At 42.4% G+C, this 27,937-nt stretch overlaps 1 protein-coding gene across 1 annotated transcript in view; it reads left to right on the top strand.

The window, feature by feature from the left end:
- The first annotated feature begins 347 nt into the window (after positions 1-347).
- LOC113406060 (phosphorylase b kinase regulatory subunit alpha, liver isoform-like) overlaps positions 348-27,937 on the top strand; it is a 61,968-nt gene continuing 34,378 nt past the window's right edge. Inside the window, exons 1-14 of the mRNA XM_026648302.1 lie at positions 348-457; positions 5,849-6,007; positions 8,264-8,311; positions 9,022-9,190; positions 10,926-11,008; positions 12,101-12,181; positions 14,258-14,356; positions 14,672-14,818; positions 15,042-15,095; positions 15,703-15,825; positions 18,308-18,403; positions 20,015-20,122; positions 21,268-21,346; positions 23,342-23,476. Of these exons, the coding sequence (XP_026504087.1) occupies positions 380-457; positions 5,849-6,007; positions 8,264-8,311; positions 9,022-9,190; positions 10,926-11,008; positions 12,101-12,181; positions 14,258-14,356; positions 14,672-14,818; positions 15,042-15,095; positions 15,703-15,825; positions 18,308-18,403; positions 20,015-20,122; positions 21,268-21,346; positions 23,342-23,476 (1,459 nt within the window). The 5' untranslated portion in view covers positions 348-379. The remainder of the gene's footprint in view (positions 458-5,848; positions 6,008-8,263; positions 8,312-9,021; positions 9,191-10,925; positions 11,009-12,100; positions 12,182-14,257; positions 14,357-14,671; positions 14,819-15,041; positions 15,096-15,702; positions 15,826-18,307; positions 18,404-20,014; positions 20,123-21,267; positions 21,347-23,341; positions 23,477-27,937) is intronic.

Here is a 27,937-nt window from a genome sequence, read left to right as displayed (position 1 = left end):
GTATGAACATAGCATTGAGAAAATAAACCAATCATTTGTGGCATCTGATTATGTGAGAAGCATGTAGATAATGTCCATGGTGCAGTATGCACATTGATTACTGGCCAGGTTAGTCTGGCCAGGGTTTGCATGTAGATGAAGGGGTAAACCCTCTCTATAATCCCTGCTTTGTTGACAGCTGCTCTGTTTATTTTGGAACAAGGGCATCAGTTGCTAGCAAGTGTCACAGGAGAGCTTGCTGCATGAATGAACCAGGAAGAATAAGAGCTGCTTCAGAGAGAGGATCCCAGCCGCGCTTTCTCCTCCTGCAGCTCTGAAGTGTGGGAGGGAGACACACATACACAAAGAGAGAGAGACAGAAATCCCAGGTCTTGGGGAGATGAGAAGCAGAAGCAACTCTGGAGTCCGCTTGGATGGCTATGCCCGACTGGTTCAACAGACCATTTTATGTCACCAGGTGAGTGCAGAGTCAGCGCAGAGAAGAGTGGGACCCTTACACTCCTTCACCAACCCTGTTGGGCCTTTATTTTGAGGGAGTTTTTTCTCTCTTATTAATGTTTTTTTTTAATCTTACTCATTTTTTCAGTCGGCTCTGTGGGATTCCTGATATGAATTCAGCGGACTGGTTAATTGCTTAGCGGACATGACCGTACAGGTTTGGGGCAGATCCAAGAGCAGCCCATGCTTTTGGAGTATGTGTGTGGAGCTCATTATTGTATGGAGTGGAGTATGTTGGTTCAGCATGTTGCAATAGGGAGCAGAGTATGTTTGTACAATCTGTTATTCTAGGAAATATAGTGTTTGTGGAGAGTTATGCTATGAAGTATTTCTTATAATGTGGTATGGTATGAGGTGGAGTTTATTGTACAAAGTAAGTGGAGTATTAGTTTAGGAAGAGAATAGAGAGAGGTGCACTGAGGCAGTGCTACAGATAAATATCCTGTACTGTATTCATTCTATAATGTGGATATTGGACATGCAGCATTCATAACCATAGAAAAATATTGTCTCTCTAAAGTAAATGGTGGCTTCTTTTCGTTTTGAGTGGGCATCAAGTAAAATTAGTCACTGTAACTCGACAAGGATACTTAGTAGCTGATTATACAAGACGTGAAAAAGCATGTCCATTGTATGTGGAAACCCAGTGAGTTCTTAACCACCAACAATGACGTTAAAATAACATTTATGTTCAATGGCTTGCCTTCACTCTCAGATATGTGAGCTTGCATCGTTGTGTATCTTTTGAAACTGGTGAACGTAGGCATAATGGTGACTTCTCATCTCCCCAAGTATCTTTGAAACTGGTGAACGTAGGCATAATGGTGACTTTTCATTTATCTGAAAGTAAGACTGAATCCGAAATAGAGCTGGTTCAGTTGCCATCAAACATAATTTGTTTAGTACGTGTCTATTGCAATACACTTCATACCAGAATCTCTGGACTGATTCTCCTCTCAGTTACACTGAAAATCTACAATCACTGTGTTAACTTTAGTGGAGTGACTTCAGATTTATATCGTACTGTAACTCAGATCAGACTCTGACCCCTTATTGTGTGGCTTGGATACATAAATAGTAAAAGAATGACCCTGTCAAGGCTGGTAGGCAAAAAATGTGACCTACTAGATATGTTTTCGCTCATGGACATGCATAAACACCTACCATAGTGTTCTCCATTTGCTCAGCTCGTCATTTTCATCCTTAAGAACAGACATAGGGTGCAGAAAAGTTACAGTGTCCTTGAGATGGTGTGGTTCAATTAAAATAGTTCAGCATATAAAGATGAGAGCAAGGAATTTTTTCCATGAGTCAGTTTCCAAATATACTTATTACTAAGCACTGAAAGAGGCTGCAAGGCAGTGGAGGAGGGTGTTACAGACCCAAACCTGCTCCCGCTGAAGTCAATAGGAGTTTTGCCATTTCGTATATTTGTGAATTACTGTGTTTGGATAGTATTTGTTATAAGCAAAACAGAAATCTAATAAAAAGGAATGATATATTTAGTGTATACTGGGGTAGATTATTGGTTTTATTCCGATTTATACCAGCTGACCTATAATCTTCAAATCACACATTACATTTTTTGTGCAAAATATAAGTGAAGAACTCTTTCTTTTCTATGGAACGGTCAATATTGAGAAGAGTTTGATCTTTAAAAAGAAAAGCCAATTTCCCTTTAGACACCGATCATCTGATCAGAGGGAAAATTGTTATCAAAGCAGTGCTTGTACGCACGTGAACAGTAAAATGGGTGCCATTATTTCTTTACAGGCTTGAAAAGTACACTTTTCATAACAGCAGTACATTTAAAAAGAAAGTATTGTTCACTTACCTAAGGGGATTCAGTGCTTTCTTTGAGAAACATGATGTTCAGGAATTAGTTTCTAGGATAAAAATCCAGTGCTAAGCATTTAGCATGCTAGGCATTTTGAAAAACAAGTATCGTAGTAATAGTAGTAGTAGTAGTAGTTTTGTTTTTATTTGCGTTCATATTACGCAAAGACAGATCTCTTTTAAAAGCAAAATTAATTTAGAAAATATGTGTTCTGAGCCAGGCCTACATTCCAAATGCAGGCTGTCATCCTGCCCAGAGGTGTGCACAGGGGGACCCCCTGTGTCTGCATGGAGCCACATTGAAGTCAGAGCTCCTTGCAGGACTGGTGCCATAGTGAACATTCTATTTTCTACTAACATATATGACCCTCGCAGTGTATAGACATCTCTGTGATAGGTGCTTTAGAAATGCAGGTGGATAGATTAGATTTAAGTCCTTAATTTGAGTTAATATGATGGAGAAGGTGTAGCTATGATCATATATTAGTTAATGATGAGGAAAATCCAGTGGGGAAAATGTTCAATATGTCTCCTCCATGTGCAATATCATTATTCTTCTGACACAGTTATTTTATTTCTATAACAATTTTTATTTAAAGATTATTGCACTATATTATTTATACCCTCTATAGCCCAATGTACAGAAGAATAATGACTCAACTATTTTATTTCACTCATCGATTTAGGTTGGGTTTTTTTGCATTTTTTGTGTTTTATCCAATGTCAATATCCATTTTATGGACAAATTTTTAAGTTTTTCTTTTTTAAAAAAGTATTACATGGGGTACTTAAGGAGAAAAGAATATGTAGCTAAAATAGAAACCACTTCTGACTATCTTATTTTTTTATCAGCTGACATTTAGTGGTCACAAAAATACATTACATTCAACTTCATACAGTCAAGCCCAGCTGGAGTTTAGTGAAGGTCTGACTTTAATATCAGTGCTCTGCTAGATCAAAGCAGAGGTTATATAAGCCAATGTGTTCACTAAAATATGCTGTGAGTGCAACTCTGATCTCAGTTATCTCAATTTAATTCTGTAGTCGCTCCAGTGTAGTAAATGAAATTACTCCATTTTTACACCAGTGACAGTGAGATCGGAATCTGATCTTTTTTTAGTAGATTCTTGTTTCTTGTTTCCAGACAAATAGATGTAATGAAATGCAAATATATTAAATAGAAAGAGACACAGCACACACAATTAAGTAACAATTTAAGGCCTCAGTCTGGCAATCAGATCTCTGCAACAGAGCCTTCTGTCCTTGCAGAACCCCATTGACTTCAGTGGGTTACCTTGGCACATGGATTTGCTCAGGCAGATCTCATTGGGAGGCCCCCATCCTACAAACTAAATTAAATTTTATAATCACATGGTGGGCCTAGTGTTACACGGTGCCCTGGCATTCTTTTGATATCCATGGGAGTTGAGCATACCCAGTACCTCATAGTTCACACTCAGTATCTTGCAGGGGTGGACTCTTTGTATACTAGCAGGGAGAAGCTGAAAAAAAAATCCTAATTTTTAAGAGTAAGCATTTTATGAAGCAAACTTTTAAAAATATTAGTCAGTTAATGTTTCTTCCTGTGAATTGATGGTACCATAATGCTACAGAATTACCTTTGTTCATGATGTTTCACAAAAGGCCTGATCCAATGTCCATTAAAGTCCAGAGTGGACTTCACTTTTTGATCAAGTCCAGAGTGTCTAGGTTAAGTCCCTCTGATTCTAATGTAGAGGGGGAGAAGGGATTGCCTCTAGACCAGTGCTTCTCAAAGCCGGTCCGCCGCTTGTTCAGGGGGGCTGCGGGACGGGCGGCCAGCACATCCCTCGGCCCGTGCCGCTTCCCGCAGCTCCCATTGGTCTGGAGCGGCGAACTGCGGCCAGTGGGAGCCGCGATCGGCCGAACCTGCGGACGTGGCAGGTAAACAAACCGGCCCGGACCGCCAGGGGCTTTCCCTGAACAAGCGGCGGCCCGACTTTGAGAAGCACTGATCTAGATCTTGTATGTTTTCTTAACATGGCACCTTTTAAAACTTTGAAAGCAGGCAGGTCCCTGGTGGTTGATGGGTCTCCCAGTGTCTTGTGTGAACACTGACATTTTTGGAGGAACAATCTTAGTGCCATTTAGAATTTTCCATTGCACAACTGGTGCCAGGCCCAGAATGTAGCTGCTAGGGGGCTTGCTGTGCAATCTCTGCAGTGCTAGAATTACAGCTACATAGACTTTCTTTGTACTGCAAGTGAGGGATGAACAAAAAAAGACTGTGCAAAATAGCTAGAAATATGAGATTTGCCTTTGAGGCTCACCCTTCTCCCTATTCTAATTAACTTAGACTGCAAGTGGCTTCTGCTGAATCATATTTTTTTTCTGTTCTGCTCTTGTTTTTTTTCCAATTTGGAAATGTTTTGAGCAGTTAATCCCTGTTTAGGCATTTAAGTGACAGCTTTATGAATGGAATATTCCAAATAGCATCAGAGAGATTATTCAGCACTCATCCAATCTCTATTATTTGAACTATAAACTCTTTGAGACAGAGACCGTCTCCACAATGTAGATGTTAATACATTCTATGTGAGTATGCTGTGTGGCACTGATCCCTGATTTAGGCCACTGAATACAACTTTATTCTAATAATAAATGAAAATACTGATTATACCAGTAATGTTTACCTGGCTGCCACCCGTGTCTTCATTCAAATAATTCCTAAAAAGCCTATGAGAAGACAGGTGATGTTTCCTCCCCCGCAAAACTACCTCTTCCCAGAAAATAAGGTTATATAAACATTTAACTGAACCAGCATATGCCAATAATGAGTCAGTGTCTGATTCTGTTATTTGTAACCCTTGTCCTTCTGCACACCAGCCTCAACCCCTGTTTGTTGCTCTCACTAGGGCTTGGTTCTGCACCACAGACATCAGTGGTACAGGGTCAGGCACTAAATACATGATAAGTTCTTTGAGCTGGGGACCTTCTCTTTTTATTTGTTCTCAATACTGCTAGGTCAGTAGGTGAATCGTATGCTCTTGGATGGGATGAGAACCACTCAGCTGTATGTCATAGCCTCTATGCTACTAGCAGTCAAAGGAGATTCTCCTTTACCTCAAGTTTTGGCAGTCTGGTGGGTAGATCAAGGTTGTATGCCACTGTGAATTTTTGAGTGTCCATTGTCTAAGTGCAGGTAAGAGTATGAAGTCTTGTGTGGCCCTGTGTTTCTTACATCATCATTTGGGGGAGGGATAGCTCAGTGGTATGAGCATTGACCTGCTAAACCCAGGGTTGTGAGTTCAATCCTTGAGGGGGCCACTTAGGGATCTGGGGCAAAATCAGTACTTGGTCCTGCTAGTGAAGGCAGGGGGCTGACTCGATGACCTTGAAGGTCCCTTCCAGTTCTCGGAGATGAGATATTGCCATTAATTATTATAATTATATGGAAAGTACTGCTGCAGTTAAATAAGATGACTTTTCAGGTGAATAGTGTGTGCTCTTCTGGTTTTCTTTTCTTTACTGTTAGAATCCAGTTACTGGACTGCTTTCGGCCAGCACGGAGGAAAAGGATGCTTGGGTCCGGGACAATGTCTACAGCATTCTGGCTGTGTGGGGTCTGGGAATGGCTTATCGGAAGAATGCAGACCGGGATGAGGATAAGGCAAAAGCCTATGAACTTGAGCAGGTATGTCTAAATATCACATGTAGTAAATTTATTGTTTATCATCTCACAGCTTTTCTTTCATGTGATGCTGATTATTCTTTTATGCTGTATTTATAATGCTCTTGTGGCCAGGATATACAAGGGTTTCCAGACACATAGAGTCTGGGCTGGTGCTGGCACTTTCCATCTGTTTCTCTTGGGTACTTATCTAGCCCATGTTACAATAGTATCTGAGCAGCTCACAATGTCTAAGGTGTTTGTCCTCACAACACCCCTGTGAGATAGGGAAGTGTTGTTATCCCCATTGTACAGGCGGGGAACTAAGGCACAGAGAGACTAAGGGTCTCATGGGAAGTCTGTGGTGCAGCAGGAAATTGAACCTTGGTCTCCCAATTCCCAGGCTAGCACCCTAGCCACTGGACCATCCTTTCTCTCTAAACAATTTATAATCTAAGGTCCCAATCCTCCAAACACCCACATGGTTAACTCTAAGCAGAACCATTAAAGTCAGAATCAACGCACCTAAGCATTTGCAAGATCAGGGTCTAAGAAGGCAAAACATGAGGGTGGCCATGGGGGCAGAGGAGACAATGTACAAGAAAAGCCATGAGAGTGATAATTGGCACATGTGTTGTTAGTTCCATTGTCTTAAAATTGTAGTATTAATGATTTTATTATTATTATTCATATGGGGAGGGTTGAGGTAAAGGGATGGCAAGAAGAGTGACTTAATAGGAGCAATGGGGTGGTGCGGGGTAGAAAGGGATGGAGATTACAGAGGGCTGACAGAGCAGGACTAGCTATGAAGGGACAGTGAGGGAGAGAAGCAGCATGAGGTTAGGGGAAGAGCCATAAAGTTGATTCTTCCCACTTGGAGACCCTGTTCAATTCTCCCACTCCATATAGTTGGGAGGATGGGTTTGTCCAGTGGGCATTTCTGTAGTGTCCTCTTGCAATTTTGGAGGCAATTGATGAATTTAATGCTTGACTTTAATCACCAACCCATGGTTGCCTTGGAAACCTACTCTGGGAGAAATAGTCCAGACTCAGTAATGTGTATTGTCTCTTTGTATTCTGAGGCCATTGCATAACTTCTCAAAATATTCTTGTTTCGGGTACAAAGATGTGCTTAATTACTGGATTTAGGGGAAAATCCTACTGTCACACTGGTGTTGTATTCTGTAATTAGATTTCACCAAGCCAGTGACAAATGAGAACTCCTGGATCACTGTAACAGTCTTACCATGGAGTCACAGATAGTTCCCTGAGACTCTCCAGCCTATCTTGCCACCCAGACAAACTGGACTTTGTGATCAAATGGATACTTACACCAAAAATCACACCACATTTAAGTTGCTTCCCAAGAGACTAGTCACTTACCCCAGATCAATTGGTACTCTAGATCTTGCACCAAAGAAATGCTGGCAGCCAGTTCTATAATAAACTAACTAAAGGTTTATTAACTAAGAAAAGGAAATGAGTTATTGAGAGGTTAAAGCAGGTTGAATATATGCACTGGTGAATCACAGTTTGTAATTCCAAATGTTGGCAGTGATGTAGTAAACTGCCAGTTTCGCAATTTTGTAATAAACTGCCAGTTTCAGGGTACCCAGATTGTCTCTGGGGATCTCTGCTTTGCATCTGCTTCCCTGTAAGAGTCTAAACAGTCCAGAGATTCAGGATCTTTCCTTGAGTCCATACTTCTAGCTTTTTCTTACAAAAAACAAGCTTACAGTGTCACTACCCATGTGGGCTTTTCCTTTGATGACGAAGAGAGAGGAATGCATTTTGAGTCTTTGACCTCCGATCATCACACAAAATGACCATTTGCTTTTAAATTAGCACTTTTCTGTTTAAGTTCTTCATTTGCATCCAACAAGGTATCTTTCTCCTTTGATGGGTTATTTAGTTGCAGGGGTGTACACAATCTTAATGTTTGCTATTACATTATAATGGGATACAGGTAAGTGAAAACAATGCAAGTAACATCCCATTAGTTTTCATGAAGTTTAAACACCAAATACACTCTTATACATTTAACAGTGAGGTGAGAATATCATATTTTTTTCAAGTGACCACATATTAGTTTCCCCAAAAAGCACATTCAAGGCAAAAATCTAGAAAAGAAAACACACGTAAATATATTTCTTTAAAAGTATTTCAGGATGTTCATGTTCACACTCATGGCAGGCCAGTAGTAGAGACCCTGAGCCTTGTCTAATACTGGTAAGTGGACTGGCGACTTTAGACTTTAATTATTCTGTTTTATTCTTACAGAATGTTGTGAAACTGATGCGGGGACTTTTGCAATGTATGATGAGACAGGTAATCTAATAATCCAGGAGTATTTACTCAGTTGCAAGGTCAGATTTGGTGTTTTAACATCAATTTGCGCATGAAAGGGAGAGATTAATTGTGAGATATGGTATCCCAGATTGAAGGAGTGATTGAAATTTCCAAGACCAGTGGTTCTCTGGAATCCTTTTTTTATGATAAAGAATGCATCCCTTTGACACTTTCCTTAGCCTCATAGATTTGAAACAAATGGCAATACATGCTTTATTAAAATTAAGTCACCGCTCATATAAGTGTATTGCATATGAGGAAATACATTTATACCATGCATATCTGTGGACAAGTGCTTGTTATATTTACAAAGCATTTCATTTCAGAGCAGATATTTCTTTTCTTTTATCTGAGACTTCAATTGATTGATTTGTGTGTGTACAGATGTGGGTGTAAGTATTTGAACCTGTGCAATTGCTATGAGCAAAACTCTGCTCTGTTATACTTTTATGACTGGTCACACCTATGACAAATTGCATTTATATCATTTAAATAAATTGCACAGCTGTAACTAAGGCCTCAACTCAGCAAGGCACTTAAGCACATTCTTAAGTGCTTTGCTGAATTGGAGCATATAAGAGTAAGATAACAAAAATCATATTATTTCCTATTCTTGGAGCATGTCCGTTCTTGACTGAAAAGCCTCTTGCAAAGTTTTTTTACTTTAAAATCCTGGGTGTTCTTTTTAGATGGATAAAGTAGAGAAGTTCAAATACACACAGAGTACCAAGGACTGCTTGCATGCCAAATATAATTCAGCCACTTGTGCCACAGTAGTAGGAGATGACCAGTGGGGACATCTACAAGTAGATGCAACTTCCCTTTACCTGCTCTTCCTAGCACAGATGACTGCATCAGGTAAGCAGAAGATGTTTTAGCTGTGATCATTGGTGCAGATTTTTTTGTTAAGTTAAAATGTTGTAACTACCTTCCATCAGAACAGCACAAATAAGTAATTAAAGTTTAATAATATGAAAATCTGCCTTTCTTCTACAAAATGGAGTATACTAAAAAAATCACCAAAACATATACTTGGAAGAAGCATCCCTTTGTTATCAGAACTCCATAACTATGTTCTGATTGCCCCCTCTTTCAAATACAAGAGGACAGGATGTGACTACCTATGGGTGTATGTTAGCATTGCTACTGATTGACCAGAGGGTTTTCTCCACTTCTCTATGTACAATGGGAGCACTGTCTCTGTTTTATTATCACAAGATCTTTAAAGTATAAAGAGAAATCTGGGCTGCCTCTTGGGTTTTGTGCTTAATACTCTACATAATGGTTTGAATGGGTTTCCCTGGCTCTACTTTTGCTTGTGAACCTCATGTCGCCTTTTTCTTCATGGGGGCACTCACAAATATCAGCACTTTCCTTTAAGTGCATTACCAGAGAGGATTTGCAGAGGAGTATCTTCCATAAATGAGATGGCAGTTGTATCATTTATCTAGCTGTGCAATGAAAGCAGTTATTGCTTAAACATTGTTCCTAATTAAATATTTAAATGCCCCATGGCAAAATGCCAGAAAAAATAAGGCCGTGATTTACAGCAATCAACAGTGAGCCTCAAGTCTGGTTATTGAGAGTAGGATTCCCAGCCTGAAATGTCCAAGCCAGTCTGAGTCCTGAAGGTACATGCCGGTAGGAAAGCAGATGAGCTATCACTCTGTATGGAGTTGCTTCAAAAATGAAAACTTGCCTCCTATGGCTGCCTTCCCTCTAAATCCACTCCCCCCCCCCCCGCATGCGTGATATTGTAAAGGTGAAGAGGGGGCTGATACAGTGAGCTGTAACAGAATATCTATTTCCTTTTGGTGCCACACATATGGCTCCTTGATAACTGGCAGGAAAATATCTCATACTCCTGGGATGGAATAAAATATGGTAGATAGAATATGTGAGCAGGGAGTACTACATTTAAAAGTTCTTTGCACTTACAGGGATGTAACGTCTCTGTGAAAAGAGATCTGGATCAGTTGAGACTCGGGTTTATTAAGAAAACAATCACTTGAAGGGCAGTTTCAGTAAAGCTGCTCATGGAGGTGCAAAGCACATAGCGTATCCTAGATCATATAAGTCCGTTGTGCCTGTGAAGGGTAGATGGTAGTTCCACTGCTGCCCTGCCGAGAGCTTAGGGTGGGCTCCATTTTGGATCAGTTGTTGGTAGCCTAATCATGTTCATTTAGTAACTCTCTGAATGCCAGCTGTCCTGACCATGGTTCCCTGCTCACTGGCATCATGTTGTTTGAGTGCTTTACAGATGCCACCCACCACGTGGTCCTCTGGTACCTTCTATCCTCAGGGCCCCTTGCAACTGTCTTCCCCGGCAAAAGTGGGTGTCAAACCTTCCGGCACTCACCTGGTGTGTGAATGTGGCCCTGAGAGTTTTATATTTTGATGAGTCTTCGAAACAAAGAATATGTATTAGTGGCCTTTGAAGTGCTATCTCAACTGCAGCTATTATAGGGATCTTTCCACTGATTTCAGCAGGCATTGGTTGCTAGTGAATAAAATGAAAATTTGGAACTCATTTTCTGTCAAACATTTCAATTTTTGTGTAGGAATGTAATTTTTTTGTTCTCTTTTTAATCAGGATTGCATATTGTATTCACCCTTGATGAAGTTGCCTTTATACAGAATCTTGTTTTTTACATAGAAGCTGCCTATAAAGTCGCTGTAAGTATTTAGTTTATATATAAACAATTTGAGTACTTCCTAGGAACTGACTGAACAGAATTTCTTATTTCTCTGCTGGGAAGGAATATATTCTGACTGAAGGGTGGGGCTGAAGCAGCAAATCTGATTATAAGATTTCATAGCTGATTTATACAGTAATTCAAACAGCATTCCCATTGCTTGGAACTTGCTGCTCTGAATAAGCAGGAAAACAAGCCAAAGTGGGGACCTGAAATGATTAAAGTTTAAGGATAGGTTCTTTCAGAAGAACTTCTTCAACCCAAGTTCAGTCATTTAAAAGGTTCATTTACCACATATATAGCCTGAACTTGCTTGAGTTAAGAAAGGCTCTGAAGTCTGGATCTCACTCAGTGCACATGAGTGAAATTACCTCATTAGAAAGAATTGCAGCTGTCTGAGATGATATCCAAATTTGCTTTGATAAACTATTTAACCTATCATATTGTTTAAAAGAGAAATATACAAGAACAAAGGTACCCAGACTGACCTTGAAGGAAGTGCAAGTTAATGGGCCAAACTGTGCTCTCCCATACACTCTTGAATGCCTAATGGGTCTGATTTGCCACTCTGGAATAGCCCTTTTCTTTGTGTGTAGCACCACTGAAACCAATGGGGGTCCATGGCCACTGTTCTCTGAAAGTAGAGATTTCTGTATCATATCGAAATTTGAAGTAAGATTTGGTTTTGTTTCTTGGTACTTATTGTCCCAATTTTGTCATTTTAAAAAATATCATTCTTTGTGGGGAAAAAAAAAATTGCCAAGTTGTTTTTAAGGAGGGAGTAGTGATATGAAGGGATTGGGAGAAGGTATATGGGGTGGGAGTTGCCTTCTTTGCTTTGACTTTCCTCCTCTATCAGGAAACTAGTACATGACTAAGGCCCCAATCCTGCTGAGATTTACTTGCATGAGATTTACTTGAAGCATGTAAGAGGTCCCATTGAATTCAAAGTTAAGCATGAGTAAGCCTTTGCAGGATCAGATCCTAACTCCATCAATAGATAGGTCCTTCCAATGGTGTTTTTGGGTTGTGTTTTTTTAAACTCGGCTGTTTTTCCTTCTTTTTGTTTCAGGACTATGGAATATGGGAACGTGGTGATAAAACCAATCAGGGCATCCCTGAACTGAATGCAAGCTCTATAGGCATGGCCAAGGTGAGAATATTTTTACTGGTTTGTTCTTCATATGTAGAATTAGAACGGTGACTCTCTAACATGTTTGTTTGCCTCACTGTTTTGGTTCATCTGACCTTGTGGTTGCTAATTGATTACATTAGAATATGTATTTTAGTGGAGATCGCACATAAATCTCAATGTCATTTTAGTCCTTTTGTGCCTTAGTTCTAGTCTCTGAAGCCTGGATATGTCTCTTTCTGGAGGGGGCTACGAATCTTTCAGAGATATAGCTAGATGTACCAGCATAAAGTGCTTGCTCTCTCTTGGTATTAAGTATGCTGCTTCCATGGTGCTTTCAAGTCCAAAGGAAGTTCTGGAAAAGTAACCGAATGCTTGGTTAAGGAGTTAAATAAAAATAGTTTGGAGAGGAAATGAATAATAGAGGTATAAGGCAGGCATTGTGAATGCCTCTGTCTCACAGTGCAAGGACAAAGAGACATTCAGTGACATTGAAAGGCAACAAACTTAAAACCGACAATCCGCTTTTTTACACAGTGCCTAATTAATCTGTGGAACTCACTGCCACCAAATAACTTGAGGCCAAGAGCCTAGTAGGTTTCCAAAATGGATTATAAGGAGCCCTATAAGTAGAGTTCAAAAAAAGGATTTATATGGATACTGAGACATCTGCAGACACATTAGATAGTAAGAGGGAGAATTCTGCATGCTCTCACTGTAGACCAACCAAATGTTGATGGGAGTTGAATTAAGCTTGCTCCATAATTGTCTTGTGCCTTCCTTTGAAAAATCTGTACTGACCACTGTCAGTACTGAAGAGAGCGCTGTGCAGTATATCCCTGCTGGGAGTGAGATATCTGGCTGATGTTGCACTGCAGGAGGAAAAATGCATGTTTGCTTTTAGCTAAACAATCTTCTGTGTTTGCATGTGTGGGGGAGCAAAGCAACCCGCTGCTAAACAAAAGGAAATTTGGTTTTCTTCCTTCACTACAAATACAATAGGTAAGAAAGGGAAATGCGAAGTGGAGGATAACTATTCCCATGGCAGCAGTGCAGCATGGATCATGGTTTCTTGATGGGCTCTGTACATGCTTGCTCGCCTTCAAGTCTCCCCTGGGTCCAGCTGTAAATTCCCCTACAGGAAATTCTTGTCAGCAAACACTATACAGCAGACCAGTAGAGAGATGCTATTCATAGTTTCAGAGCTTGGCAATAACACTGCTGATATTAGCTTTGCAGGATTTTATGTATCCAGGTCTCCAGAAAGAACAAGACAGAAAGGGTTATGTTCTCTACTTGTATGCTGCTTGTGTCAGAAATCAATTTGCACTGCAGTGAATACCTAGGGTGAAAACAGAAAAGGAGACCTATTCACCTCTGGTGTAATGCCGTTGACGTCAGCTCCAGGAGAGAGCTCTGTGAGAAGTACAGCTCTGCCAGCCTGGCTCCTGAGCTCCAGGCATCAGCTGTCTCTTTGTCCATCCCCATTGCAGGTCCGAGATCCCCACCCCGGCGGAGTTACAGGTTTCACAGCCCCTTTGGTATAGATCCCTCTGTCCCCATCATCAATTTTGGAGATGCTTCTGCAGCTCCCTCAGAGGAGCCCACCTCACTGGAAATATTCCTCCTCTCCCCTGTTCCTTCTTACGACTGTAGCAGCTGAACTAGAAGGATATGATAATCCTCCCTTGGACTGAAATAGCCTCGGTTGGTTGACCTTGAGGCATGCAGTAAAGCCCATATTTTTGAATGGGCACTTCAGGAGTGGTGGGGTGTGGGATTCTTTGAGAATTTGAGAAATGGGGAGATTGGCAATATTTTCTTGATTCAGTAGAGATGGGTTGATTGTTATGCATTGCATTTTTAACTGATGGAAAGTGGGGGGAGTCATCTTACGTTTGCTTAAATCTAAATACATAAATAGGACTCTTTTCTAAAAGAGTGAGGTCAGAAGTTCCCACGTTTTCTTATCAAGTGTGTAAGAGCCCAATCCACAAGTCATTGAAGTCAATTGGCATCTTTCCGTTGTCTTGAATGGGCATTGGATCAGGCGGGAAGTGCACAAATCCGGATTGACATGTGTCTGTGTTTCTGAAGGCTGCCCTGGAAGCAATTGATGAACTAGACCTTTTTGGAGCCCATGGGGGGTGCAAATCTGTGATTCACGTCCTTCCTGATGAAGTTGAACATTGCCAGGTAAAGAGCAGCCTTCAAGGTTTCTTTGCTATAAGGGAGCACAAACGAGCCAGTGACAAGCACCCTGCTTGTAGAAAATGTTGATTAAGCGAAACCAGAACTTTAGCATACAATTTCACACAATACACTGTGTATCCTATGTAGAGTAGGTTACCTGCCACCAATGAGTAACTTTGACCATTCCCGTTTAAATAGTTCTCATTCAATAAGTTCCCAGCTGTTTTGAACACTGATTATGGGCTCTTTTTGCATCTGACATAATCCCTTGAATGAGGCTGATTGTTTGACATATTTTGTTCTCTGTATTTTGCTCAGTCTATTCTATACTCCATGTTGCCAAGGGCATCCACGTCAAAGGAGATTGATGCTGGACTCTTGTCCATTATTTCTTACCCAGCTTTTGCAGTGGAAGATGTGAACGTTGTTAATGCAACCAAAAGTGAAATCCTCACCAAACTGCAAGTAAGAGTTCTCTTTTTTTTTTTTCTTGGTCTGTTTGCTTGCGGGGAGAGGAGGAAATAAATTGAGTCGTCTTCTCCTGCCAGTTAGCTGAAAGATTGCAGGACCCGGTGGGTGTGAGTAGAAGGAAGAGGTAGCTCTTCTCTCCCCAGAAGTAATATAAAATAAAAAAGAACTTCTATTATGCAATGTCAGCTTTTTCAGGAATGTTATTTTTTCCCCACAGGGGCGTTATGGCTGCTCTCGCTTCCTTCGAGATGGATATAAAACACCAAGAGAGGTCCTACTTCTGAAGATTTTCAGTAGTCATTTTAAAGATTTTTTTTTAACCCACATTTATCAAAACTTCATGCCTGTTTTGTTTATTTTGTGCTACATAAAGTGATAGCCTGTATCATAACTAAGATTCTGCATCGTCAGGAAGAGTACACAGTGTTATACAATCCAAAGATCAACACATCCACACTGATAATGAACCCTGGCCAAAGGAGATTAGATGATAGAAAAACAATTATTAACAACAGGAAAACATAATTTGCCATTCTAATATCAAAACCAAACATATTTTTTTATAACTGGTTATGGTTCCTAAGGGGAGATAATAGCACACTCAAAATCACAACCAACAGGGAATAAAGATTAATTCCACATGCACACAGTCATCAAATAGTGGGCAGAGCAAAGGTGATCTTGATAAGATCTAGGTTTCTGGGATTGCATAGGGGTTTGGTTGAGTATGTGTGGGTACATATATGTGAGAAGAAAAGGTGATAAATGTAGGTGTGTGGCTTTATCCTGTATTTCCTTTGGTTTTAGAGGGTTTAGGTGTGACACATGTCTGTTCATATCATGTACAGAATATTAAATGAATATGATTTGATTTTTAGGATCCAAACAGGTTACACTATGATCCTGCTGAGCTCAAACTGTTTGAGAATATAGAATGTGAGTGGCCAGTATTCTGGACGTACTTCCTAATTGATGGAGTGTTTAATGGGGACAAAATTCAGGTAAGGAAGGAGCAAACTGCTTGAGTTAGGCTGGAATGGAAAAGCAGTAAGCAGTATGGCTGTTACTGTGCTTGTTTGGACTGTCCGTTATTTTTCCTTGTTTCTGAGTAAATCCCCCTGGACTACTTTCCCCACTAGATCCCAGTGTTGGCTGTTTTAGGGAAATTCCTTCCATAGTGCCTGACGAGATGGACTGTGCATGGGAGGTTCTGTGGGAAGCCAGAGGAAGGAATCCTCTCCCCCCACCATGGGCAGTGAAGCAGCAATGGAGCCATTCTGCGGCTTGCTTACAGTCACAAAAACCCCTGGAGATATTTTCCAGGGGCAATGTCAAGTGGATCTGCATAGCGTGGATTCACCATCCACATCTGATACCCCTTCCCTGTCAGAGTGAGCTCCCAGCAGCCTGACCTTTTTTCCCCAGTGCTGTGCTTGGCATCTGCAAACCCGATCTATTGTGTCTACAGGCCTCTGTGCCTTAGGATTGGCCCCTGTGAAGATCTTCTCTTCTGCTGATGGAATGAGTAGTTTAATTATCTTTCATTGTTGATTCAAGCACTCCTTCTCCAGGAGTGCCAAGTTGCCAGCCTTTTAATGATCATCATTTCAAGGAGGTGCTACAGGAAATTGTTAAATTATATAGCAACAAGTCACCCAGACCAGATTGTATCAATTCAAGAGTTTTGAAGAAACTCAAGAATTAAGAGGCTGAGGAACTAACACAAGTATGATTAAAATCACATAGTGTACAGGTGGCTGAAAGGGGGCCAAATGTTGTACTCTTATTAAAAAAGGGCACTGGGGTGATGCTGGGAGCCACAGACCAGCAAGCCTCATTTCAGTACCTTGTACGTAAATGGAGTGAAAGAATAGCTAGAGAAAGAATTATGAAACACCTAGATGGCTATAGTACAATAGAAAAACACCAGCACAGCTTCTTGAGAGGAAATGCAAAATTAACCTGTGGAATTTATTGCTGCAAGATATCACTGAGGCTAAAAGCTTAATAGGATTCAAAGTAGGACTAGACACATTTGAATACCAAGAGAATAGCCACTTACCCTTATGCTTCAGGACATAAGCCAACCACTAACTTCTTGTGGTCAAGAAGCAACTTCCCCTGCAAGCAGGTTATTGTGTAATTATCCGTTACGGGGTTTCTTGTAGTGTCTTCTGATGTTGTCCGATCTTGGCAGGAAGACACTAGAGTAATGGATCACTGGCCTTATCCAGCATGGCAATACCTGTGTTACCAGAGCCCTAGTCATTTGAATATCTCTAAAGAAAGCTTTCCCCTGTTTTCAAAGATATTTTTTACTTGTGTTTTTATTTTCTTTTTATAGTCTTTTTATCCCCCAGGAATTGTAGAATTTTAGATGGGTTCTACTCCGATTCAGATTCCAGTTATGAATCTCGCCAAAGGATTCTGAGAAAGTCAAAAGCTGTACAATGTATACTTCTTTTGTTTTTCTTATTTTTGAAAGTAAAAACCAGTCAATAAACCAATGAAAAAGCTCCTTTTTTCCCTCTCTTCCCCACAACTTAATGGGGACACATCATTAATTTAAAATGGGAAGTTCAACAAAACTAGTGAATAAAATCTCAAATCAAATGCATTTTGGATCATAAAATCTTGAAAAACCTGATACAGCTGAGACTGGAAGATGTCTGAAAGGCAAAATAGATTCCCTGAATCTAAATGAAGAATGGAGGAGAATGAATCAAATGAATGCTTTGGGCACACAGGAGAGAGATGGGTCAGAAACAAGTGTCTAACCATTTTGTCATTCCAGCTGCACGTTTAAAACAAGTAACCATGGTTATTCTTTGTACACAAGAGGTCACGGCATGCTTTTTAGAATGACAAATTGTATTGGCCTATTGAAAGGGAATCTAAAAATACAATTTCTTCCTTAGCGGTCCACAAGCTTTTCCATATTGTGAACCATGTTACAGCAAGAGTTACCAGATAGCAACTGTGAGAAAACAGGACGGGGGCGGCGGGTAATAGGCGCCTATATAAGAAAAAGTCCCATAAAATGGGACTGTCCCTTTAAAAACAGGACATCTAGTCACCCTAGTTACAGCAGAGAAAAGGTTTGAGGACCTCTGTTCCCATATAAGCTGTAAAGAAAAGGAGCAAAGTCGTGACTTTCTTGGAGGTGATTTCTCCCCCCTCCCCTGATTGAGAATTTATGCTATCACTGAACTATTATTATTTTTAAAATAAGGATTTTTTGCTCACCGATCCAGAAACTAAGTCTAGAATTTGAATCCAGGTCTTCCGTTTGGCAGCACGTTATAATCTCTTCACTGCTGTACTGTCTTGAGTCAGGCCTAGAATTATTTATAGCGGATTTATTAGCTAGTTCTAAGATTTCAGCATTGTTCTTTTCATGCTGTACAACATTAGCTTCTCTCCTCTCTTTTTAAGGCGATATGAGCTTTCTCTACCACCTCCCCCCCTTTTTTTTCTCCCCAGGTTCAAGAGTACAGAGAGGCCCTGGAGGGAATAATTATTAGAGAAAAGAATGGAATTCTTCTGATGCCAGAGTTGTATGCTGTCCCTCCAGACAAGGTATTGTGACAATGCAGCACCTCTTGTAGCTTTCAAAGTGCAGATATCAAAATAAGTATCAGCATGATCATTTCCTGTAGTTAAATATAGGTTTGCAGTATGAGAAATGCCTTTGTCACTTCCTATACTTAACTAAAATGATTGTGCAGTGGCTTTAACTTTTTAAATTAAAAAAGACCTCACAGCTCCCATTGATAAGACTCTGGTAAATTTTTATGTTTCCAGATGGCTAGGTGTCTGATATGAGGGTTATGAAAGAGGCACAAAAATATGATGGAGTCCATTTTTATCTGAGTGCATGTGAACATATTAAAGCTAAAGTCAAAAAAATTCCAGATTAGAAATTTGTCAAAAGAAAAAAACAAGGACAATTGTTTTGCAACATTGTTGTTTTTAGTTTCTTTTTTTCTTTTTTCTTTTTTTGCCATTGCAAGGGGATAAATGTAACAAATTTGTCTACCTTGAAATGAGAACAGATCCCCTGCAAAGAAATAAAGTAACTCTGCCCTGCCTCTTATATTGTGTTTATCATCAGTGTGTTTTTTCAAAACCCTGAATGTCTGAGATAAATTCCAGATAAATCAGATTTTTTTACATTTGCAGTTAGGGATCCACCTGATCCATTTCTTGATCAACAAACCCAGCCAGCCTGAGCCCTTTGCCAGTTCGAGCTACTAACCTATCAAATTCCTTCCTGCTAGGCCAGCCTCTCCCTCCTATTCCAAAACTTCCCAATCCTCATTGACTAAGGACATTAAATCCAGTGCAGACCAGGATATTTAAAGATGAAGTGTTGACATCTCCAGTCTTCTTTACAAATCTGAAGCTAAATAAGAGTATAGATGTACCTCCCTGCCTGTTATGTGCAAGCACAGCACTGATCCTCTCTTGTGGCTTTCAGCTGGAAACAGTGTAAATCTGGTAGGGATTTCAAGAAGTCGGTAGGGTGGGCTTTGCCTAACCTCTTTTGTGTCAGATCACATCTTACAAAGCCTCTCGTATAATAAAATTCTCTAGTATTTCCCCCTCCCTTCTCTTTCTTTCTCTCTCATCAAGTCACCATTATATTGCTCTGCAAATAAATTAATGGCCTTTTTTTAACAACAGACTTCCCCATTTCTTTCCTTGTGAAGCATCTTTCCAAACACAGTAATGGTAGGATAGTGTGTACTTTGAGGGTGCATGTGCAGCTTTCATTCCAGGAAGCTAAGGTGGGCCTGCATCAGTAGTATACAAGGGTTACCTGGCAGGGGATCAGAAAGGAGACCCAAAATCGATTCAGAGCCATCGGGGGGAAAGGAAGCAATAGGAGTGAGAAGAATAAAACATGGAAGTGTAAATGATTATATTATATTCATGTCCAAAAGTCCTGGTCAGTATGGGGGCTCTGCTGGGTTAGACACTGTTCAAAGGTCGGCGTGCAATCTGAAAGAGCGTGCAATCTAGGAGGTGGAAGCAGGGTGGGAGGGACCAATACATCGTAACTAATGATGGCAAGTTAAAAATCTGAAAGGTGCAGATCCTTAACAGCACAAAGTATTTTGAAACATATGGTCTGCGATATCTCTTATAACCAGGTAGGGCTTATCTCTTGCTTATGTTTGTTGGCAGGTGGATGAGGAGTATGAAAATCCTCACTCAGTGGATCGTCTCCCAGGTGGAAAGTTGCCTCATCTGTGGGGCCAGTCTTTATACATCCTCAGTTCCCTATTAGCAGAGGTAATTTATCTGTAAAACCAGCGAGTTAATCTTTCAGTTCATCTTGAGATGCACTGAACTCTGAGTACTGCCCAGTCCAGCCTGCTCTCATTCAGTGTCAACTGGATGCAGTATATTTCATGGCAGAATCATATCTGTGAGTTGGCAGAAGTGGTGTTTCTGTCAGTTTCTCTATCCAACTTAAATTAGTTAGAAAGTGTTTGTTCCCTTTGACCTACAGCTGACTTCATTTCAGTCCATCTCTTACCTTACATTTTCATAGAGTGAAGCAAAAAGGTATCTTTGAAAACCCAAGCATATCTTGTTTTTATATGCTACATGAAATGTCATCATTGTAAGGAAATTTTCAACTTGTGAAGCAAGAGATTTGTTATCTGGGTTTCTCCTGTGGATACAAAGAGTGTGTCAGTTAAACCATTGTTTAGTTTCCATGTATGCATGTCTCTTGTGAACTACACACATTGTACACGCTTGGTTTTCCTTGGCAGAGAACATTGCAAGGCATTCTGGGCTCAGACTAATGGGCAGGCTCCCAAACTGGTGTGAAACTGGAAAGGGCCAGGCAGCAGGACCAAGCAGCGGACTGGCCACATCTGTTGCTGGGCTCTGCCACCAGTCTTAGAGATATGAGGAAAGTCAAGAGCTTGAGAGGGATCATAGGAAAGGGGTTGGTCACAAGGAAGGCGCTAGAGACTACTCTGGAGTGCGTGAGGCAGGGGAGACCCTTCCATAGCTTTACGTAGGCATTTCAAGTGCTTATCTAACTGTACTGAACATCCAGTCTTCTGAGATTCACCCCGTATTAGTCCTTGACTGAGCCCAATAAAGACTCAGTAAAGGGTTAACTTTCCAGTGTCAAAAAATGACAGGAGCAACCAAATAATGTGCAGGTGCTCTCGCTCTATCATGTGAAAGGTGGGAACACAGATTGACTTCGGGCCTGACAATAAACACCTTTCCTGCAGGTTTTTTTTTTTTAAATTAGAACTAAAGTTTTTACTGAAAATACTGCAGAGTAAATAGGGGACAGAGATGTTTTATGTTACATTTGTAGAAGTTTGACGATTATCACGAGGATCCCCTATAACTGGACTGGATGTTAAAGGCAGCTTACTTGGGTTCTTTCTTTTTCTGTTTTATCCCAGGGGTTTCTAGTTACTGGCGAAATTGATCCCTTACATAGGAGATTTTCAACTGCTTTTAAACCTGATGTTGTGGTGCAAGGTGAGTGATTTCATGTTTGTTACATTCTGGTGAAAAGATGGGCTAACGGGTGGTTCTACCCTCTCAAGAAAGAAAGGCAGAATTAAAAATAAATAAAAAAGCTCCGACTAGTGAAATGAGGGGGAAGGGGCAGGTCACTATGCAGTGATACACTGCTGGGCTTGCTCAATGTTTCTTAATTAGTGCATGGCATGTGGATACCCCGGTGATGATATCTGAGACAGAGAAACTGGGGGTGTGGGGTTTTTTATCATGTCTGCTTTTTTCATGAGGAGGCGCTTACTGCAATTTATTACTGTTTTTAAAGCTCTTTCATTAGCAGTTTAAGATTGAATTTGCCAGATTCCCAGCCCCGCATCCACTTCCCGGGGAAAAGGCAGGTCTGGGCATGCTCCAGGATGATGACAGGGCAGATCTGACAGCGTGCCAGTTGCTGTGACATATGTGAAGCTCCCTGGGCTTCCCCTAAGGAACCAAGTGTGGTGGGAGCAGAAGGAGAGCCCAAGACCATCCTAATGGCTTCCTAATGCGGGAATCCCCAAACCCAGTCACTTATTGGAGGTTGTGGATGAACTAGCTAGTACCAGGCAGACAGGCAGGCTGCTGCTGCTGACAGGCCAGGCTTACAGCCACTACTTAAGTATGTCCAAGAGAGGCAGGGACAGAGACTTTATCCCCTGAGCGTCCCCAGTACCACTGCCAGGAACCTGCTCCTTTCCTCAGTGGGAGTAGCAGCCAGAAAGGTGAGATTAGGGGGATGTAGCAGATACCTGGCAGCAGTGTGAAGCTGATCAAGGGATAAAGGCTCTTCCACTGCCCATCTGTGCAGCCCTTGAGAAGCAGTCAGGAGCCTGGATTGTCAGGAGCAGCCTTCATCCCTCCTTCCTCCCTGCCGCTTGTGACCCTAGCTGCCATCTGTCCAGTTTATCTCTGCAAATACCACAGAGCCTGTGGTTTACAGCTCTAGCTGTCCCCCAGAACTAGCTGTGGGATTGTTGCACAGATCCTGCGTGCACATCCAAACTGGCACCTTAGGGGAGGAGTGTTCTCTTACCAGTCACGGTGTCTCCTTCTGGGACTGTTTCTGTTCCTTTAGAGGAAACTTTATAGTGTTCACTTCCAGTACAGATATTCATGGTTGCAAATTTAAAATTCACTTTTTGTCAGTATTCATGAATGCAATAGTATTAACTAGCAAGTCTGTACTAGATTGTTAGATCCCGACCCAGCAAACTGACCCACATTTGCAAAACCCCACACAGAGCATTCTGCAAGATCAGGGCCTTAGATTGTAAATTCCTTGGGGTAGGGTCTTCCTCTGTATTTGTACAGCACCTATCACAACAGTGCTCTGATCCTGATAGGGCGCCTGCATGCTGCTGCTATAGAAATAATAAATAGCGTTGATAGCATACGTATCTCACTGACACAGGCTACGTCTTCACTACCCGCCGATCCGGCGGGTAGCAATCGGTTTATCGGGGATCGACTTACCGCGTCTCGTGAGGACGCGGTAAAATCGATCCCTGATCGCTCTGCCGTCGACTCTGGAAATCCACCTCGACAAGAGGCGGCAGCGGAGTCGGCGGCAGCGCGGCAGCGGTCGGCTTTCCCCCGTCCTCACCGCCAGGTAAGCCGACCTAAAATACGCAACTTCAGCTACGGTATTCACGTAGCTGAAGTTGCGTATCTTAGGTCGGAACCCCGCTGTAGTGTAGACCTAGCCACAGATAAATTGGCTTACTACAGTGTCTTACAGCGACATCTTGTGGGGAGGAGGGAAGCTGAGAAATCTGGGGAAATGAAATGCCAAATGCTGTTCTGCACATTCTTGCACCTCCAGTGGTATAACTGGGGTTGGCAAATCAAGAAAGAATACAGCCTTTAGCATTTTTAGACACCCACATGATGGGTAAATAGCAATGATGGGTGATGTCAGAGTAAAGGAGAATGAGTCTGGTTAAAATAATTCAGCTATTCTTTTCTGTTTTACAGTAACTGTCTTGGCAGAATCAAATGAAATTAAGGAAATCTTGAGACACCATGAAATCAGTGTTCAGAGCATTACAGACATCTATCCAATCCGAGTGCAGCCAGCCCGGATCCTGAGTCACCTTTATGCCAAGCTTGGTAGGTGCTGGAATTTAGAAGTATATGGTGGTGGTTGTGAAACCTAATTTCTTTTTCTTTTCCACTTCCCCTGCCCCCATTTCTTTCTTTTTATTTATCAGGGGGTAGCCGTGTTAGTCTGTATCCACAAAAACAACAAGGAGTCTTAAAGACTAACAGATTTATTTGGGCATAAGCTTTCGTGGGTAAAAACCCCACTTCTTCAGGCACCGGACTCCTCGTTGTTTCTTTTTATTTGTTTGCTTCCAGAATCGTTTTAACTTTTTATATGTTGCGTGCATGTGGTGCTGAAATATACAGCACCTAAAGTAAAAACTAGTAATGAATATACTAATATGAATTGATGCCTTAGGTAAGGGATCTATTAGAAGAATATGTTCACTTTGTGAGCTGGTGGCCAATGTAGTGGTTTCTGTATGCTCTATTCCAGTGGAGTTTTACAGACTGTCAGAAGCTGGTTCTCTGCAGGGGCTAATTCTAGGCACAGCCTGGGTTTTTGGAAAGAGCCTGAAGTTATGCATCTAAATCCCCTTGAACTTCGACCTTGGGCTCCTTTGACACTCCCTTCCAGGGGAGATTGGGGGCTTTGTAAAGCATAATAGATGCACACAAACAAATATTTCACCTGGTTCAAACCTCTCACAGATTTGCTTGGTATCGTCATGGACGTTATTTTTCAATGTTAAGTGCAGTATGAGAATGGATCAGGAATGGCAAATCCTCTCCATCAAAGGCAGGGAAATTCATAGTGGGCAGTATTCAGTGCCACCCTTTCGGTATTCCCATTGGGAATCCGGCTTATAGGTAGTGCGTGAGGAAACCTCAGGTGGTGGTCAGTGACCCAGATAAGCAACCCAAAATTCAGATGCTCGTTTTAAGATGTTGAGCCTTGAGCAGAGATATAAATAAATCTCATAAAGTACACCTCTACCCCGATATAACACAACCCGATATAACACAAATTCGGATATAACGCAGTAAAACAGCGCTCTGAGTGGCGTGTTAAGGGTGCCAGGCCAGGGCCGAGGGGTTGGATAAGGGGCAGAGGCTCTTGGGGGGCGGTCAGGGGACAGGGAGCAGGGGGGAGCCACAGCCCGAGGAGGGGAGCTGCAGTGCAGGGGAACGTCAGACGGGCTCCAGCCGGCACTGAGAAGTTGGGGAAGTTGCGGATCCAGGGCAGGGAGAGGTGCCTGTCCTAGACGGTGCCGTGCAGGTGCCCCTGTCCCGGCGCTGGAGGGCTCGGCACACAGCGGGCCCGGTTAGCAGGCTGTGCCCTGCCCGCAGCAACGCTGGATGGGCTCTCCGGGTCCATAGCACGCCACACTACCTGCCCGCAGTCAGCGGCTCCATGTGCCCTGGTGGACAGCTGGCCGCAGCGTCCTCACCGGAGATGGGCTGCGCGGGGCTCTGCGGAAGAGGAGAGACGGGCTGAGTGCGGGCACGCACGGCAGGAGCCGCCTGCCGATGGCTCACCCTCCCCCGGCACTGCCTGGGCACGGGGCGGGGACCAGGCGTACAGGGGCTCCTCTGGTGAGGCTGCCCGCCCTGCTCCCCCTCGCGGGCTCAGCCGCCGTGCAGGGCTGGGCGCGCTCCATGGACAGGGCAGCGGCCGCTGGGCTGCGCGGGGCTCGCCCCAGCAGGTGTGAGCGCTTCTGTGCGCCGGCTCCCCGGGTCCTAGCGCCCGTCCCGGTGCGGCGCATGGTTCAGCGTGGGAGTCCTGGGAGTGATTAAGGACGGGGGGGTTGGATGGGTCAGGGCTTCTGAGGGGTCAGTCAGGGCGGGAAGTAGGTGGCGGTCGGATAGGGGGCGGGGTTATTTGCTGACTATTAATAACGGAGATGCTCGAGGCCAAAGCAAGTTCGATATAACGCGGTAAGATTTTTTGGCTCCCAAGGACTGCGTTATATCGGGGTAGAGGTGTATATATTTTACATAAAGAAATCACCCACACTGCTTAGGAGGAAAAAGAGGCAGGGAGGGATAAAATTAATTCTCATCTCTATCGGCAGAAGGTTGAGTAGGCTAACTTGAAGCAATGTTGTTGATGTTTTAACAATGACTGCTTTGTCAGCAATTGTAGATTATTCTCCCTCTGTGATGTGATCTACCCCCTGCTCAGCGGAAGGGGAATCATGTACTATTTTGGCATCATCGGCTCCTTCCTGACTTGTAGAGAGCTCACTCTGGGGATGGGGACTGCAGGGAAAGGAAAGTCAAGGTCTGTAATGTGTTTAATAATACACGCATCACTCCAACCCCATGATCTTTGGGAAAGCCAAAATGAAAAATGTAATACAGCTGAAGGTCCCTTTTGCTTTCCAGAAACCTCTTTCATGGGAGCCCTTAGACTAGGGGTACATGGCCGTTGAGGATCCCCTCTAGTGGAGCCATGTTATCTGAGAGCTGCATGTTGAGAGCTCTGTGAAGATGGTTCTGGCCTCCTGGTGATCCCTCCTTCCAACTCCCTTCCCTTCCAAGGATTTGAAGATCTGAGTTCAGAACCTGCTGGTTCATTCTGCAGTGGCGATCCCTCCCATCATGGGGGCGGTTTGGGGAAAGCGTGGGGGTTATGTTTGCCTGCTGCAGAGGCCAAAGACTTTAAAGGTACAAAAGGGACTTCAGCTTGGTCCCTTGGCTAGGATGAAGAATAATACCCTCCCTGATGTCACTGCACATGGTGGGCCAGATGAATGCCTGCAATGAAGAGAAGAGTGGCCATGTGTATCCCTCTGCACTCATGGGACCACTATGCCAGAATAGGAATTCATTCCAGCTGGAGGGTGGGGTGGGTTTATAGGGCTGAGCTGGCTCCCAGACGCTAGGTAGCAGTTGTGGGTGGCTTGTGTCACTGCTCCCCACCCCAGTGGTCTTTCTGCTGCTATGCTAGGGGCCTCACATCCAGATGCTTGCATGAGTTGGACTCTTGAAGTAAATCTGGCCCAGTGGATTTAATAACTTTTATTTCCTTCTCAAGAATGTATTTAATCGTCTAGCAGGTAGAGTCCATCTGTTGAAACTGGAAAACTTTTTAGGTGACATAAGGCTTCTGTAGAATTATTGAAGTGGGTGGAGTCCTCCTTCTCTGTGTGGGTAGTGTAATCTGCTGGATACAGTAGAAACAGTATCTGTTCCTGAGGCAGAATTTAAGGGCTTAATTCTGCAAAGTGCTGATCACTCGCAACTCTCATGGCTGCAGGTTCAAGCTGTCATCGAGTAGCTGGGATTTGCTTTTTCCTAAAGATGACAGATGTGCTTTGGTTATATTTGTGTCTGACTCAGCAAAAACAAAAAAGTGCTATGTGCAGTCCTGGGAAGGGCAGAGGGCATAGCTGTGAAGAGGAGGGTTCTCTTCTACACTCAATTCAGTGGTTGAATTCAGAGGAGAAGAATTAAAATTGTTATATTGAAGACCGGGATTGCCAGCTACTTGTGATGTTTGATACAGCATGAGGTTTTCTCCATTTTTTTTGCAAATGTACCTTATTTCATTTGGAGTGCTGCCTGTCATTCACTGTAGATGGATTTATTTGACTTCCTGACAAATCAGTGTTTGTTCATGTATACCTTTTGTTGTTTTCCCATACAAATCTATATGGTGTTTTACCCCTGTGAACATTTGGCTAACCAGCATCAGCATGAAATGCCAGCTAGAGCTTCATAGCTTTATTGGATCAGCTGATTTCTTGTTTGATCCCTGTCTTTGTTATACTCTTTTTAGGGCTCGTGTTCCTTTTTGTTCAGATTTTAAAAGAAATTGAGGAATGTTCTCCTCCATGTGTACATCTGCATAACTTCCTCAGTGGCATGTGACTGATTTGGTTGTTATTTTTTGTAAATACAGAATTTTTAGTGCAAAGAATTGTTATGCAGAAATAATTTGAAAAAGGAAAACATAGTTGAAACCAGGAATGTAAGTGTCACATTTGCATGTGCTATAACTTTCTTATCTTCTCATGGATCCATCACTTTAAAAAAAAAAAAAAATTCTAGTGCTTCAGATGCTTTACAGTGAAATACTGCAATTGTGGTAATCTATTGAGAGCCAGATTTCAGAGCTCAGTTTGTGTACTCAGTGGGAGCGGCTGGTTGCTGAGTACTTTTGAAAATCTAGCCCTGAGCTCTTATAGGGGCTGATCCAAAGCCCACTGAAGTCCGTCCATGGGAGATTTTCCACTGATTTTAGAAGGCTTTTGAATCAGCTCCTAAAGAATCAGAATTGTGGTGTTATAGGATCAGATCCTATGATAGTGGGTGCGTAGAAAACTTTTAAGATAGGTGCTAACACCATAGCAGTTGGAGCTATTCTCTAATTCTGCTTATTGTACGTAACAGGTGTTCCTGACTGAAGCTTTGATGTTCACGTTTAACAGAAAATTATGTAATAGGCAGGGCCGGCTCTGGCTTTTTCGCCGCCCCAGGCGAAAAAGCCTCCGGCCGCCCCCCCCCCCCCGCGGGGGGGGG

This window comes from Terrapene carolina, unplaced genomic scaffold (genome assembly GCF_002925995.2).
Source record: "Terrapene carolina triunguis isolate 2854851 unplaced genomic scaffold, T_m_triunguis-2.0 Scaffold22, whole genome shotgun sequence".
NCBI lineage: Eukaryota > Metazoa > Chordata > Testudines > Emydidae > Terrapene > Terrapene triunguis.
The sequence above is the reverse complement of the archived record's forward strand: the minus strand, read 5'-3'. Positions and strand labels throughout refer to the sequence as shown.